The sequence below is a fragment of the Coregonus clupeaformis genome, chromosome 20 (assembly GCF_020615455.1).
Source record: "Coregonus clupeaformis isolate EN_2021a chromosome 20, ASM2061545v1, whole genome shotgun sequence".
Taxonomy (NCBI): domain Eukaryota; kingdom Metazoa; phylum Chordata; class Actinopteri; order Salmoniformes; family Salmonidae; genus Coregonus; species Coregonus clupeaformis.
Window position 1 is genome coordinate 31,539,021 of NC_059211.1, and position 16,641 is coordinate 31,555,661.

General features: G+C 50.4%; 1 protein-coding gene across 4 annotated transcripts in view; it reads left to right on the forward strand.

Annotated features, from left to right (window-relative positions):
- LOC121533873 (phosphatase and actin regulator 1) overlaps nt 1-16,641 on the forward strand; it is a 64,602-nt gene that overhangs the window by 45,912 nt on the left and 2,049 nt on the right. For 2 of the 4 annotated variants that reach the window (XM_041840186.2, XM_041840185.2), the window contains exons 3-11: nt 7,475-7,555; nt 7,818-7,943; nt 8,216-8,422; nt 10,988-11,261; nt 13,411-13,574; nt 14,437-14,593; nt 15,827-15,882; nt 16,000-16,061; nt 16,418-16,558. In XM_041840186.2, coding sequence (XP_041696120.1) covers nt 7,475-7,555; nt 7,818-7,943; nt 8,216-8,422; nt 10,988-11,261; nt 13,411-13,574; nt 14,437-14,593; nt 15,827-15,882; nt 16,000-16,061; nt 16,418-16,558 — 1,268 coding nt within the window. The other 2 variants (XM_041840187.2, XM_041840188.2) reach the window with 2 other exon arrangements.

A 16,641-nucleotide genomic window follows, 5' to 3' on the forward strand; every position in this document is an offset into this window, starting at 1 on the left:
TAGGTACTGCGGTGCAGCAGATCTGGCAGCTAGGTGCTGTACTGTAGGTACTGTGGGGCATCAGAGCTCGGCAGCTAGGTGATGTGCTGTAGGTACTTTGGGGCAGCAGAGCTGGCAGCTAGGTGCTGTACTGTACTGTAGGTACTGTGGGGCAGCAGAGCTGGGCAGCTAGATTCTGTACTGTGGGGCAGCAGAGCTGGGCAGCTAGGTGCTGTACTGTAGGTACTGTGGGGCAGCAGAGCTCGGCAGCTAGGTGATGTGCTGTAGGTACTGTGGGGCAGCAGAGCTGGGCAGCTAGGTAAATGTACTGTAGGTACTGTGGGGCAGCAGAGCTTGGCAGCTAAGTGATGTGCTGTAGGTACTGCGGGGCAGCAGAGCTGGCAGCTAGGTGCTGTACTGTAGGTACTGTGGGGCATCAGAGCTCGGCAGCTAGGTGATGTGCTGTAGGTACTTTGGGGCAGCAGAGCTGGCAGCTAGGTGCTGTACTGTACTGTAGGTACTGTGGGGCAGCAGAGCTCGGCAGCTAGGTGATGTACTGTGGGGCAGCAGAGCTCGGCAGCTAGGTGGTGTACTGTGGGGCAGCAGAGCTGGGCAGCTAGGTGCTGTACTGTAGGTACTGTGGGGCAGCAGAGCTGGGCAGCTAGGTGCTGTACTGTAGGTACTGTGAGGCAGCAGAACTGGGCAGCTAGGTGCTGTACTGTGGGGCAGCAGAGCTGAGCAGCTAGGTAATGTGCTGTTGGTACTGTGGGGCAGCAGAGCTGAGCAGCTAGGTGATGTACTGTAGGTACTGTGGGGCAGCAGAGCTGGGCAGCTAAGTGATGTGCTGTAGGTACTGCGGGGCAGCAGAGCTGGCAGCTAGGTGCTGTACTGTAGGTACTGTGGGGCATCAGAGCTCGGCAGCTAGGTTTTGTGCTGTAGGTACTTTGGGGCAGCAGAGCTGGAAGCTAGGTGCTGTACTGTCCTGTAGGTACTGTGGGGCAGCAGAGCTGGGCAGCTAGATGCTGTACTGTAGGTACTGTGGGGCAGCAGAGCTGGGCAGCTAGATTCTGTACTGTGGGGCAGCAGAGCTGGGCAGCTAGGTGCTGTACTGTAGGTACTGTGGGGCAGCAGAGCTCGGCAGCTAGGTGATGTGCTGTAGGTACTGTGGGGCAGCAGAGCTGGGCAGCTAGGTGATGTACTGTAGGTACTGTGGGGCAGCAGTGCTGGGCAGCTAGGTGCTGTACTGTCGGGCAGCAGAGCTGGGCAGCTAGGTGCTGTACCGTAGGTACTGCGGGGCAGCAGAGCTGGGCAGCTAGGTGCTGTAGCGTAGGTACTGCGGGGCAGCAGAGCTGGGCAGCTAGGTGCTGTACTGTAGGTACTGTGGGGCAGCAGAGCTGGGCAGCTAGGTGCTGTACTGTAGGTACTGTGGGGCAGCAGAGCTGGGCAGCTAGATGCTGTACTGTAGGTACTGTGGGGCAGCAGAGCTGGGCAGCTAGGTGCTGTACTGTAGGTACTGTGGGGCAGCAGAGCTGGGCAGCTATATGCTGTACTGTAGGTAATGTGGGGCAGCAGAGCTGGTCAGCTATGTACTGTAGGTACTGTGGGGCAGCAGAGCTGGGCAGCTAGGTGCTGTACTGTAGGTACTGTGGGGCAGCAGAGCTGGGCAGCTAGGTGCTGTACTGGAGGTACTGTGGGGAAGCAGAGCTCGGCAGCTAGGTGATGTGCTGTGGGTACTGTGGGGCAGCAGAGCTGGGTAGCTAGACGCTGTACTGAGGGGCAGCAGAGCTGGGCAGCTAGGTGATGTGCTGTAGGTACCGTGGGGCAGCAGAGCTGGGCAGCTAGGTGCTGTACTGTAGGTACTGTGGGGCAGCAGAGCTGGGCAGCTAGGTGATGTACTGTGGGGCATCAGAGCTGGGCAGCTAGGTGATGTACTGTAGGTAATGTGGGGCAGCAGAGCTGGGCAGCTAGGTGATGTGCTGTAGGTACTGTGGGGCAGCAGAGCTGGGCAGCTAGGTACTGTACTGTGGGGCAGCAGAGCTGGGCAGCTAGGTGATGTACTGTGGGGCATCAGAGCTGGGCAGCTAGGTGCTGTACTGTAGGTACTGTGGGGCAGCAGAGCTGGGCAGCTAGGTGCTGTACTGTAGGTACTGTGGGGCAGCAGAGCTGGGCAGCTAGATGCTGTACTGTAGGTACTGTGGGGCAGCAGAGCTGGGCAGCTAGGTGCTGTACTGTAGGTACTGTGGGACAGCAGAGCTTGGCAGCTAGGTGATGTGCTGTAGGTACTTTGGGGCAGCAGAGCTGGGCAGCTAGATTCTGTACTGTGGGGCAGCAGAGCTGGGCAGCTAGGTGCTGTACTGTAGGTACTGTGGGGCAGCAGAGCTCGGCAGCTAGGTGATGTGCTGTAGGTACTGTGGGGCAGCAGAGCTGGGCAGATATATGCTGTACTGTAGGTACTGTGGGGCAGCAGAGCTGGGCAGCTAGGTGATGTAATGTAGGTACTGTGGGGCATCAGAGCTGGGCAGCTAGGTGATGTACTGTAAGTAATGTGGGGCAGCAGAGCTGGGCAGCTAGGTGATGTGCTGTAGGTACTGTGGGGCAGCAGAGCTGGGCAGCTAGGTGCTGTACTGTGGGGCAGCAGAGCTGGGCAGCTAGGTGCTGTACTGTAGGTACTGTGGGGCAGCAGAGCTCGGCAGCTAGGTGATGTGCTGTAGGTACTGTGGGGCAGCAGAGCTGGGTAGCTAGACGCTGTACTGAGGGGCAGCAGAGCTGGGCAGCTAGGTGATGTGCTGTAGGTACCGTGGGGCAGCAGAGCTGGGCAGCTAGGTGCTGTACTGTAGGTACTGTGGGGCAGCAGAGCTGGGCAGCTAGGTGATGTACTGTGGGGCATCAGAGCTGGGCAGCTAGGTGATGTACTGTAGGTAATGTGGGGCAGCAGAGCTGGGCAGCTAGGTGATGTGCTGTAGGTACTGTGGGGCAGCAGAGCTGGGCAGCTAGGTACTGTACTGTGGGGCAGCAGAGCTGGGCATCTAGGTGCTGTACCGTAGGCACTGCGGGGCTGCAGAGCTGGGCAGCTAGGTGCTGTACTGTAGGTACTGTGGGGCAGCAGAGCTGGGCAGCTAGGTGCTGTACTGTAGGTACTGTGGGGCAGCAGAGCTGGGCAGCTAGATGCTGTACTGTAGGTACTGTGGGGCAGCAGAGCTGGGCAGCTAGGTGCTGTACTGTAGGTACTGTGGGACAGCAGAGCTTGGCAGCTAGGTGATGTGCTGTAGGTACTGTGGGGCAGCAGAGCTGGGCAGCTAGATTCTGTACTGTGGGGCAGCAGAGCTGGGCAGCTAGGTGCTGTACTGTAGGTACTGTGGGGCAGCAGAGCTCGGCAGCTAGGTGATGTGCTGTAGGTACTGTGGGGCAGCAGAGCTGGGCAGATATATGCTGTACTGTAGGTACTGTGGGGCAGCAGAGCTGGGCAGCTAGGTGATGTAATGTAGGTACTGTGGGGCATCAGAGCTGGGCAGCTAGGTGATGTACTGTAAGTAATGTGGGGCAGCAGAGCTGGGCAGCTAGGTGATGTGCTGTAGGTACTGTGGGGCAGCAGAGCTGGGCAGCTAGGTGATGTACTGTAGATACTGTGGGGCAGCAGAGCTGGGCAGCTAGGTGCTGTACTGTGGGGCAGCAGAGCTGGGCAGCTAGGTGCTGTACCGTAGGTACTGCGGGGCAGCAGAGCTGGGCAGCTAGGTGCTGTACTGTAGGTACTGTGGGGCAGCAGAGCTGGGCAGCTAGGTGCTGTACTGTAGGTACTGTGGGGCAGCAGAGCTGGGCAGCTAGGTGCTGTACTGTAGGTACTGTGGGGCAGCAGAGCTGGGAAGCTAGGTGCTGTACTGTAGGTACTGTGGGACAGCAGAGCTGGTCAGCTAGGTGATGTATTTTAGGTACTGTGGGGCAGCAGAGCTGGGCAGCTAGGTGCTGTGCTGTAGGTACTGTGGGGCAGCAGAGTTGGGCAGCTAGGTGATGTACTGTAGGTACTGTGGGGCATCAGAGCTGGGCAGCTAGGTGATGTACTGTAGGTAATGTGGGGCAGCAGAGCTGGGCAGCTAGGTGATGTGCTGTAGGTACTGTGGGGCAGCAGAGCTGGGCAGCTAGGTGCTGTACTGTAGGTACTGTGGGGCAGCAGAGCTGGGCAGCTAGGTGCTGTACTGTAGGTACTGTGGGGCAGCAGAGCTGGGCAGCTAGATGCTGTACTGTAGGTACTGTGGGGCAGCAGAGCTGGGCAGCTAGATTCTGTACTGTGGGGCAGCAGAGCTGGGCAGCTAGGTGCTGTACCGTAGGTACTGCGGGGCTGCAGAGCTGGGCAGCTAGGTGCTGTACTGTAGGTACTGTGGGGCAGCAGAGCTGGGCAGCTAGATGCTGTACTGTAGGTACTGTGGGGCAGCAGAGCTGGGCAGCTAGATGCTGTACTGTAGGTACTGTGGGGCAGCAGAGCTGGGCAGCTAGATTCTGTACTGTGGGGCAGCAGAGCTGGGCAGCTAGGTGCTGTACTGTAGGTACTGTGGGGCAGCAGAGCTCGGCAGCTAGGTGATGTGCTGTAGGTACTGTGGGGCAGCAGAGCTGGGCAGCTAGGTGATGTACTGTAGGTACTTTGGGGCAGCAGAGCTGGGCAGCTAAGTGATGTGCTGTAGGTACTGCGGGGCAGCAGAGCTGGCAGCTAGGTGCTGTACTGTAGGTACTGTGGGGCATCAGAGCTCGGCAGCTAGGTGATGTGCTGTAGGTACTTTGGGGCAGCAGAGCTGGCAGCTAGGTGCTGTACTGTACTGTAGGTACTGTGGGGCAGCAGAGCTGGGCAGCTAGATTCTGTACTGTGGGGCAGCAGAGCTGGGCAGCTAGGTGCTGTACTGTAGGTACTGTGGGGCAGCAGAGCTCGGCAGCTAGGTGATGTGCTGTAGGTACTGTGGGGCAGCAGAGCTGGGCAGCTAGGTGATGTACTGTAGGTACTGTGGGGCAGCAGAGCTTGGCAGCTAAGTGATGTGCTGTAGGTACTGCGGGGCAGCAGAGCTGGCAGCTAGGTGCTGTACTGTAGGTACTGTGGGGCATCAGAGCTCGGCAGCTTGGTGATGTGCTGTAGGTACTTTGGGGCAGCAGAGCTGGCAGCTAGGTGCTGTACTGTACTGTAGGTACTGTGGGGCAGCAGAGCTCGGCAGCTAGGTGATGTACTGTGGGGCAGCAGAGCTCGGCAGCTAGGTGGTGTACTGTGGGGCAGCAGAGCTGGGCAGCTAGGTGCTGTACTGTAGGTACTGTGGGGCAGCAGAGCTGGGCAGCTAGGTGCTGTACTGTAGGTACTGTGAGGCAGCAGAACTGGGCAGCTAGGTGCTGTACTGTGGGGCAGCAGAGCTGAGCAGCTAGGTAATGTGCTGTTGGTACTGTGGGGCAGCAGAGCTGAGCAGCTAGGTGATGTACTGTAGGTACTGTGGGGCAGCAGAGCTGGGCAGCTAAGTGATGTGCTGTAGGTACTGCGGGGCAGCAGAGCTGGCAGCTAGGTGCTGTACTGTAGGTACTGTGGGGCATCAGAGCTCGGCAGCTAGGTGTTGTGCTGTAGGTACTTTGGGGCAGCAGAGCTGGAAGCTAGGTGCTGTACTGTCCTGTAGGTACTGTGGGGCAGCAGAGCTGGGCAGCTAGATGCTGTACTGTAGGTACTGTGGGGCAGCAGAGCTGGGCAGCTAGATTCTGTACTGTGGGGCAGCAGAGCTGGGCAGCTAGGTGCTGTACTGTAGGTACTGTGGGGCAGCAGAGCTCGGCAGCTAGGTGATGTGCTGTAGGTACTGTGGGGCAGCAGAGCTGGGCAGCTAGGTGATGTACTGTAGGTACTGTGGGGCAGCAGAGCTGGGCAGCTAGGTGCTGTACTGTCGGGCAGCAGAGCTGGGCAGCTAGGTGCTGTACCGTAGGTACTGCGGGGCAGCAGAGCTGGGCAGCTAGGTGCTGTACCGTAGGTACTGCGGGGCAGCAGAGCTGGGCAGCTAGGTGCTGTACTGTAGGTACTGTGGGGCAGCAGAGCTGGGCAGCTATATGCTGTACTGTATGTACTGTGGGGCAGCAGAGCTGGGCAGCTAGGTGATGTAATGTAGGTACTGTGGGGCATCAGAGCTGGGCAGCTTGGTGATGTACTGTAGGTAATGTGGGGCAGCAGAGCTGGGCAGCTAGGTGATGTGCTGTAGGTACTGTGGGGCAGCAGAGCTGGGCAGCTAGGTGCTGTACTGTAGGTACTGTGGGGCAGCAGAGCTGGGCAGCTATATGCTGTACTGTAGGTAATGTGGGGCAGCAGAGCTGGTCAGCTATGTACTGTAGGTACTGTGGGGCAGCAGAGCTGGGCAGCTAGGTGCTGTACTGTAGGTACTGTGGGGCAGCAGAGCTGGGCAGCTAGGTGCTGTACTGTAGGTACTGTGGGGAAGCAGAGCTCGGCAGCTAGGTGATGTACTGTAGGTACTGTGGGGCAGCAGAGCTGGGTAGCTAGACGCTGTACTGAGGGGCTGCAGAGCTCGGCAGCTAGGTGATGTGTTGTAGGTACTGCGGGGCAGCAGCGCTGGGCAGCTAGATGCTGTATTGTATGATGATTATATTATGTAAACAGGGGATCAGCAGTTAGGTGCCATGATGCCCCCGAGCCAGGTGGCTAGGGCCAAAGATACCACAGGAGGTGTGTGTGTGTGCACGTTAGACATCAGCAAGATTAGGCAGATTCTGAGAGCATAGGTCCCCTTAAGCCTTTTATAAATGATCTGAAATGAAAAATACCAAATATTGCTTTAGAACATTTATACAAGATCAGTCTTGTTCATCATAAATGCAGAGAACAGCTGTGAAAGTGTTGACAGATAAAATTCCCTGCAGATTAAGTTTGACCCTAGATAGCAGTTACTGAAGTTCAGCTAATATTGTCTCTTTAATTTAATAATGTTCTGGAATTATGTAAGATATCTGATAATGTTATACCGTCGTTATGATATAATATCTAGTTTGTTATGCAAGGTAGTCCTGAGCCATGTGTCCAGGTTAAACCTACAGTAGGACATTGATATATTTTGGATAGAGAGGCTATGCCCTAGGTTGCATCATTCTAGCTGCTTTCGGCCCGCAAATAAACACACACATACACACACCAGTTGGGTGCTGCCCTGTCTTTCTAATCTCATGCTGCTCCCCCAGCTGTCGTTGCAGTTTCTGCTTTTTTTCTGAACACCACATATGTTCAGAAATGTGATCAACACACACACATATCCTCACACACACACAGATATATATATTATCTTACCCCATACAAACCTTATGTTATCACTGCACCATGGCCATAACTGGGTTATGATTCAGACAGGTAGTGACCAGTGTTACATCATTTAACAGATCAGTACCCTGTGCCTGCTCTGTGGGCCAGTTATGAGCACAGTGAATATAGTAATGTCATGTATAATGCCACCTAATGTTGTTGCGACGTCATATCCTGTCCCCTCAGTCTTGGAGAGAAAGATGTCAACCCGGCAGAGCAGAGAGGAGCTGATCAAGAGAGGAGTGCTGAAGGACATCTACGACAAAGGTGAGAGGTTAGAGGTCAGAGGGTATAGAGGAGAAGACAGCAGTGGGAGGTTAGAGAGCAGAGACTGATGGCAAAACGTTGTTGTTGTTGCGTAATCTAACATCCTTTAGGCAAAATCAAGTCACACAGTCAGCATCACAGTACCCACCTGTATTGAATCCAGGCCAGATATGTACTGGGAACATGTTATCTCTGTTTCCATCTCTCTCTCTCTGTCTCTGTCTCTCTCTCCTCCTTCTCCCCCCCTTCTCTCTCTCTGCAGACGGAACGGTAGTAACAAGAGGAGAGGAGGTCAAGATGGAGAACGGGAGGTCTCCAGCGTTAGGAGGGTCTGATCCATCACATTGTGATGGAGCTGAGCTGATGGATGGAGCAGGGTCAGCCATAGGTGCGTCTCAGGCCTTCTATCAACACACTCACCCATTGGCTCATCATCACTCACTGTGCTGTAACATAACATCTGATTGGTCAATTTTGTTCTCACACCTCAGGCTTCCCAACACACTCACCCATTGTTTCATTGCCATTCACCTTTTTCTAATATAACATCTGATTGGTCAATTCTCTCATCTCAGGCCCTGTCCCAACAAACTCACCCATTAGTTAATCTCCTCTCACCCTGTTGTAACGTGACACTTGATTGGTTTATTCTGTCCCCAGGAACAGTAGAGTTCCAGTTGTCTGGAGAGGGGACGTGTCCACAAGACCACACACAGAAGCCCAGCCAGGGTCCACCCACTAAGAAGATCATGGTGTATCCAGGCGACGGCGGTGTGGCAGAGTCATCCCATCACATCATAAAACAACCCAAACAACCCCCGGCGCTACCCCCGAAACCCTTCAACAGACTACCCAACCACATCACAGGTAGAGCCCTGTACTCCTCTATGTGTAATTGCAGGTATCCGTGTGTTAATCTTTGCTTTTACTTTGCTTTCTGTTTTCTCTGACCACCAGCTTGCTGCTTGTGTGGGTATATCTGACTCTGATCTCTCTCTCTGTCTCTCTCGCTAAATTAAATTCAATGGAGCTTTATTGGTATGGGAAACATGTTTACATTGACAAAGCAAGTGAAATAAACAATAAACAAAAGTGATAAGAAACAAACTAACAACATCAACAAAACAATATCTGAAATTAACAGTAAACATTGCGCTCAAAAAGGTCTAAAAAAGATCAACATTTCATATGTTATATTATCAGCTACAGTATGTACAGTGTTTTAGCAATGTGCAAATAGTGGGAGTATGAATAGTGGGGGAAGATAAATAAAGGGATATTGGTGGTATTTACAGTTTTGTTTATACTCCACTGGTTGCCCTTTTCTCATGGAAATGGGACACATCTTGCTGCTGTGATTGCACACTGTGGTACAGATATGGAGGTTTAGCAATGTTTGATTTGGGTCTGTGTGATCTGTGGGAAATATATGTCTCTACTGTGGTCTTACATTTCTCAGGAGGTTAGGAAGTACAGCTCACTTTCCACCTCATTTTGTGGACAATGGGCACATATCCTGTCTTCTCTTGGCTACCTCTCTCAATAGCAAGGCTATGCTCACTGAGTATGTGAATATAGTCAAGGATCTCTGTTTAGGGCCAGATAGCGTTCCAATTTGCTCAGTTTTTTGGTTGATTCTTTTCAGTGTGTCAAATAGTTATGTTTTTGCTTTCTCATAATTTGGTTGGGTCTAATTATGTTGCTGTCCTGGGACACTGTGAGGTCTGTTTGTGTTTGTGAACAGAGCCCCAGAACCAGCTGGCTGAGGGGACTCTTCTCTAGGTTAATCTCTCTGTAGGTGAGGGCTTTGATGGAATGTGTGGGCATCGCTTCCTTTTAGGTGGTTGTAGAATTTAACAGCTCTTTTCTGGATTTTGATAAATATGGTCCTAATTCTGCTCTGCATGCATTGTTTGGGGTTCTGCATGCAGAGTCTCAATTGGACTTTTGTCCCATTTTGACCCCAGACCTCACAACCATAGAGGGCAATGAGTTCTATAACTGATTGAAGTATTTTTAGCCAGATCCTAATTGGGATGTCGAGTTTTATCTTCCTTTTGATGGAATAGATGGCCCTTGTTGCTTTGTCTCTTAGATTGTTCACAGCCTTGTGGAAGTTACCTGTGGTGTTGATTTTTAGGCCGAGGTACGTATAGTTTTTGTGTGCTCTAGGGCAACAGTGTCTAGATAGAATTTGTATTTATTGTCCTGGCAACTGGACCTTTTTTTGGAACACCATTATTTTTGTCTTACTGAGATTCACTGTCAGGGCCCAGGTCTGACATAATCTGTGCAGAAGATCTAGGTACTGCTGTAGGCCCTCCTTGGTTGGGGACAGAAGCACCAGATTGTCTGCAAACAGTAGACGTTTGATTTCCGAGTCCAGTAGGGCGAGGCCGGCTGCTGCAGACTGTTCTAGTGCCCTCACCAATTCGTTGATATATATGTTGAAGAGGATGGGGCTCAAGCTGCATCCCTGTCTCACCCCACGGCCCAAAGGAAAGACATTGTGTGTTTTAACTGCACACTTGTTGTTTGTGTACATGGATTTTATAATGTCAAATGTTTTTCCCCGAACACCGCTTTCCATCAATTTGTATAGCAGACTCTCATGCCAAATTGAGTCAAAACCTTTTTTGATATCAACAAGGCATGAGAAGACTTTGCTTTTGTTTTTGTTTGTTTGTCAGTTAGGGTGTGCAGAGTATATACGTGGTCTGTCATACAGTATCTTGGTAAGAAGCCAATTTGACATTTGCTCAGGACATTGTTTTCACTGAGGAAATGTTGGAGTCTGCTGTTGATGATACTGCAGAGGATTTTTCAGAGATTGCTGCTGATGCAGATTCCAGGGTAATTATTGTAGTCGAATTTGTCTCCACTTTTGTGGATTGGGGTGACCAGACCTTGGTTCCAAATATTGGGGAAGATGCCAGAGCTGAGGATACTGTTGAAGAGTTTATGAATAGCCTATTAAGAATTTGTGGTCTGTATATTTTATCATTTTGTTTAGTATACCATCAACACCACAGGCCTTTTTGGGTTGGAGGGTTTGTATTTTGTCCTGTAGCTCATCCAATGTAATTGGAGAATCCAATGGGTTGTGGTGGTCTTTAATAACAGATTCTAAGTTTTGTAAATGGTCACGTATATGTTTTTGTTCTTGGTTCTTTGTTATATGGCCGAAAAGGTTGGAGAAGTGTTTTATCCATACATCTCCATTTTGGATAGGTAGCTCTTCAGGTTGTTTGTTTAGTGTGTTCCAATTTTCCCAGAAGGGATTTGATTCTATGGATTCTTCAATCACATTGAGATGTTTTCTGACATGCTGTTCCTTATCTTTTCTTAGTGTATTTCTGTGCTGTTTTAGTGTTTCCCCATAATGAAACACTAGTAAAGTCTCCCTCCCTCCCTCCCTCCCTCCCTCTGTAGAGGGTATGCCAGTGAAGATGCCCTGTATGTCCATGAAGCTGTCTCCTCCTCTACCTCCTAAGAAGCTGATGATCTGTGTGCCTGTGGGAGCAGGGGGGAACATGGAGCCTTCGGCCCTCACCTTCCAGAAGTGCCCCCCTCCCTCTCACCATGTGGGGTCCCTTGGGGGCCACTCCCTACACTACGGGACCCTCCCTGTGCCCCTACACCCCCCCAGCCGCATCATAGAGGAACTCAATAAGACCCTGGCCCTCACCATGAAGCGATACGAGAGGTGAGGACACAGTGTGTGTGTGTGTGTGTCCTTGCCTCCATGTGTTTGAGTGCATGTGTGTGCATGAAAAATAATGTGGATGCAGGGGTTCATAATACTGTATATACTGAGTGTACAAAACATTAGGAACAACTGCTCTTTCCATGACAGACTGACCAGGTGAAAGCTATGACCCCTTATTGATGTCACTTCTTAAATACACTTAAATCAGTGTAGATGAAGGGGAGGAGACAGGTTAAACAAGGATTTTTAAGCCTTGAGACAACTGAGACATGGATTGTGTATGTGTGCCATTCAGAGGGTGAATAGGCAAGACAAAATATTGAAATGCCTTTGAACGGGGTATGATAGTAGGGAAAGGGGGATACCTAGTCAGTTGTACAACTGAATGCATTTAACCCAACCCCTGTGCCAGGCACACTGGTTTGAGGGTGTCAAGAACTGCAATTCTGCTGGGTTTTTCACGTTCAACAGTTTCCTGTGTATATCAAGAATGGTCCACCACCCAAAGGACATCCAGCCAACATGACACAACTGTGGGAAGCATTGGAGTCAACATAGGCCAGCATCCCTGTGGAACGCTTTCGACACCTTGTAGAGTCCATGCCCCGACGAATTGAAGGCAAAAGGGGGTGTAACTCAATATTTTGTACACTCAGTATATATATCCAGCCTGCCCTGTACTCCCTTCCCATTGGCCCTGGCCTGTGCCTACACTACAGCAGTGTGATGGATTGTGGGATAGAGTCGTTAAGTAGCTCGTTAATCATTTGACAAAACGTGTTCTAATTAGTGGGGTTAAATTGGGAGTAAAGATGGATGCCCGGGTCTATGGGAGAGAGGAAAGAGGAGCACTGTTAGCAGACAGTCTGGCTTTAGAGAGTACGGTTTGCTGTTGGGAGGTCTTTGTGGAGGTCTCTGTCTCTTTGTGCCTTTGTGTCAACAGAGTAGAGATAAGAGCCCTTCTTTCTATCCCAGTGAAAGATCGGCAAAAGGTCAGCTTTCTGAAGTCTGATCATAGGTTATAGAATGTAACCGAAAGGTTGCCGGTTCGAATCCCCGGGCCGACTAGGTGAAAAATGTGTCAATGTGCCCTTGAGCAAGGCGCTTCACCCTAATTGCTCCTGTAAGTCGCTCTGGAAAAGAGTGTCTGCTAAATAACTAAATTGTAAATGTTAAAATGTTTCTGTTTGTGTGGAATCCAATACCACAATCCTCTAGGCAGCATTTGAAACGTCTGGTCAGTCATACACATCTCAGTAGAGCGACCATTTAATTTTAACCTCCTCTGGCTGTTGTTGAGTTCAGCTTTGGATAAAGAGCTGCACTAGTTCCCAGAGCCTTACCTTAACTTTACCTCTCTGGGTGTATGTGTATCATGGGCTGGTGTCTAACCAGTTTAGACCAATTTAGAGCACCACCAGAAACACAGACACTCACACACACACAATCTCCATCAGTCTACAGACACATCACACAAGGGGAAAACGCTTTGAAATTGACCCCAACACTCCGTGACTGATGTGCCAGTACCAGATTGACCCCCCCATGATCCATCACACTGATTGGTGGGCCGTCCAGGGTGTTGATTTCCTGTCAGTCAGCTGTACTCCCGGGATACAATTATTTCCTCCTTCCTTTCCTCTCCTTTTTTCTCCCCCTTTCATTTTTCTGTTTGGTCTCAAGCACAACATGGTTATAGGTATCCTAGTCTTTTTAAAGTCTTTATTTTTTTGACTCTATTGCTGCCTGAATTTGTCTAAATGTGATGTTAGTTTGTAAAAGCAACAGGAATAATTATTCTCCAGTATGAGAGCTCCACAGTTACTAGATTGCTGCTTATTTTCCTGTCTGCTCCTGTGCTGTTTTCCTGATTGGGGAATGCTGCTAGTTTCTGATTGGTCTGCAGTTTGTTTTTGCTGGGCTCATGTCTCCCTTATGGTTGAGTCAGGCCGTTTTCTACAGTGTTTCAGTCTTGTTTTGTCAGTTGAGTTGAGGTGCCGTTTACAATTGGCTGTTTTACGTTTCTTTCATAACAACTTATGGTGGAAATATAACCTGACGTTACCTTACTACTCCTGTCTTTCTAACACCACCCACGCAAGCCCACCATCTCTCGCTAACCTTTGACCTTTCTCACTGACCTCAGCTCCCTGCACCACGTGGTTCCCACGGTGATGATAGCATGTGACGACAACAAAGAGAACCTCTCCAACGAAGAAGACTACCAAGACATACCTGGGTCGTACAGGGACGAGGAGGAGGAGGAGGAAGAAGAGGAGGATGAAGATGACGATGAAACACTGTTTACAAGTAAGTGTTTGTTTATCCATAGGTTTGGGACTGGAGTGGCTGTTTGGTCTCTGCTTAGTGGCCATTCTTCCAAGTAACAGCCTCAATGGCTACTGGGATATGTAGTTTAAGAGCTCTCCTTTCATTGGACCCCTCCATTAAGAGCTGTGAATCCCATTGGTTCGCCTACCTGATTTGAGTGTTGAACGTGACCAATCAAAGCACCGAGGTGACAGTGGTGTGTGAATGAGAGCTGTTGCGTAACCTCTGTCTTTTATGTCATGAAACACACACACGCTGGCTGGTCCTCAGGTCCCAAGTTCCAGTAGTTCCCTTCACTCTGTTCCCTTCAGCAGTTGTGTGAATTATTGATTTGCGGCCCATTATACTTATGAAGTATTTCTACACACACACCTCCCTCTCTGTAATCTGGTTAACAGAGGAGTGGGTTGGAAACAGTAAACACACACACCTCTCTCCTCTCTGTAATCTGGTCCTCTGTAGCTCAGCTGGTAGAGCACGGCGCTTGTAACGCCAAGGTAGTGGGTTCAATCCCCGGGACCACCCATACACAAAAAATGTATGCACGCATGACTGTAAGTCGCTTTGGATAAAAGCGTCTGCTAAATGGCATATTATTATTATTATTATTATTATCTGGTTATGTAAACAGAGGAGTGGGTTGGAAACAGTAAACACACACACTCCCATCCTGTAGCGCTCACTGGAGAGGGTAACCGTTGTGACAGTTTAATTGCTAGTGCATGAGTTAGCTACTGTGGTGTTAGTAACTCAATTTTATAAACATTTAATGGACAATAAAGTTTACTTTACTTATCTTATTCTGTCCTCTCCAACAACCAATTTGTCCGTGTGTGTGTAGGTACCCTGGCTCTGAAGGTATTGAGGAAGGACTCCTTGGCCATTAAGATCAGTAACCGTCCGTCTGTGAGAGAGCTGGAGGAGAAGAACATCCTGCCCAGACAGTCAGACCAGGAAAGACTGGAGTTCAGGCAGCAGATAGGCACCAAGCTCACACGGTGAGACACACACCCTCCCTATAGCAATGGCTAGGAGGGCACTTGGTGCCTGTATAGAAACACACGAGACCTGGGGGAGAGGATACCTGGGGGAGTGGAGACCAGGGGGAGACGTGACCTGGGGGAGAGGAAACCTGTGGGAGTGGGAGACGTGACCTGTGAGAGACGTGACCTGGGGGAGAGGAGACCTGGGGGAGACATGACCTGGGGGGGGGGGACATGACCTGGGGGGGGGGACGTGACCTGGGGGAGACGTGACCTGGGGAGAGGAGATGAGACGCGAGGAAGTAAGAAAGGGGAGAGGGACGGAGGATGGAAGGAAACGGATGAGAGGGAGAGTAAAAGAGAGCCTGTCACATTATTATCTTGAATATGTCAGTGAGAGGGCAGACAGCTTCAAGAGGAATTTTACCTTCACAGAGTACAGAACATAAATGCAGGAGGGATGTGGCAATACAGGAATTCACAAACAATTTCCTTCCTTTCTTTCGCCTCCCACTTTCATTTGTTACACTCATGCTTCTTGCCTCCTCCCTCTCTTCCTTCTCCTTCCTCCCTCCCCTCTCTCAATTTTTCTTCTCTCTCATTCCCCCCTCCCACCATCTCATTCCCTCCCTCTCCTTGCTGAATGAATCACTGTGTCAGACTATTGAGGTGGTAAGTAAATACATATAAATCTGAGGGAGTCATGGCTCACAGAGGAGACTGCTCTGAGGTCAGAAAATAAAACACAATAGAACAAAACACAATAAAAGACGTTAGGAAATGGTCCTGACTGACTCTAGTTCTATTTCCTCAGGAGGTTGAGTCAACGGCCAACTGCAGAGGAGCTGGTGACTGACTCTAGTTCTATTTCCTCAGGAGGTTGAGTCAACGGCCAACTGCAGAGGAGCTGGTGACTGACTCTAGTTCTATTTCCTCAGGAGGTTGAGTCAACGGCCAACTGCAGAGGAGCTGGTGACTGACTCCAGTTCTATTTTCTCAGGAGGTTGAATCAACGGCCAACTACAGAGGAGCTGGTGACTGACTCTAGTTCTATTTTCTCAGGAGGTTGAATCAACGGCCAACTACAGAGGAGCTGGTGACTGACTCTAGTTCTATTTTCTCAGGAGGTTGAGTCAACGGCCAACTACAGAGGAGCTGGTGACTGACTCTAGTTCTATTTTCTCAGGAGGTTGAGTCAACGGCCAACTACAGAGGAGCTGGTGACTGACTCTAGTTCTATTTTCTCAGGAGGTTGAGTCAACGGCCAACTACAGAGGAGCTGGAACAGAGAAACATACTCAAACGTAAGTAGAACAGACTAGATAGGCAGAAGACACATTTCCAGTTTCTCACAAAATGGACAATAAAGTGACTTCTCTATTTTGTTTTATTCCATTCTAACCTGTCCCTCCCTCTCTCAGCACGCAATGAGCTGGAGGAGCTGGATGAGATGAGAGAGCTCAAGAAACGCCTGTCTAGAAAGGTGAGAGAGGGGAGGAGGAGGAGGGTGAGAGAGGGGAATAGGGTATCACTTTCCATTAGATGGCAGTCTATTTGAAATATGATAACTTGATGTCATAACAGGTAATGCTATCTCATCCTCTGTTGTGTAACATAAGCGGTGTGTGTGTGTGTGTGTGTCTGTGTGTGTGTATATATCTCTAACGGTTGTGTGTGTGTCTATATCTCTAACAGTTTGGATGATTGCCTGCGAGGCCATCTTTGTCTTTCGGTTGAGGACAGCTACCACAATAATCCAGATCTGCTGCCCCCGAGACCCTCAGTCACCACACACACACACCTGCACACACTCTGACAACCCTTTTCTCCCGTCTCCAGTTGAGTCAGAGGCCTACAGTGGAGGAGCTGAGGGATGCTAAGATCCTGACCCGCTTCAGTGACTATGTAGAGGTAGCTGACGCCCAGGACTACGACAGGAGAGCAGACAAACCGTGGACGCGACTCACAGCTGCTGATAAGGTAATAACACTCACAAGCAGGTGCTCACACCGCACACACATATACACTCACACACATATACACTCACACACAAACACTTTATT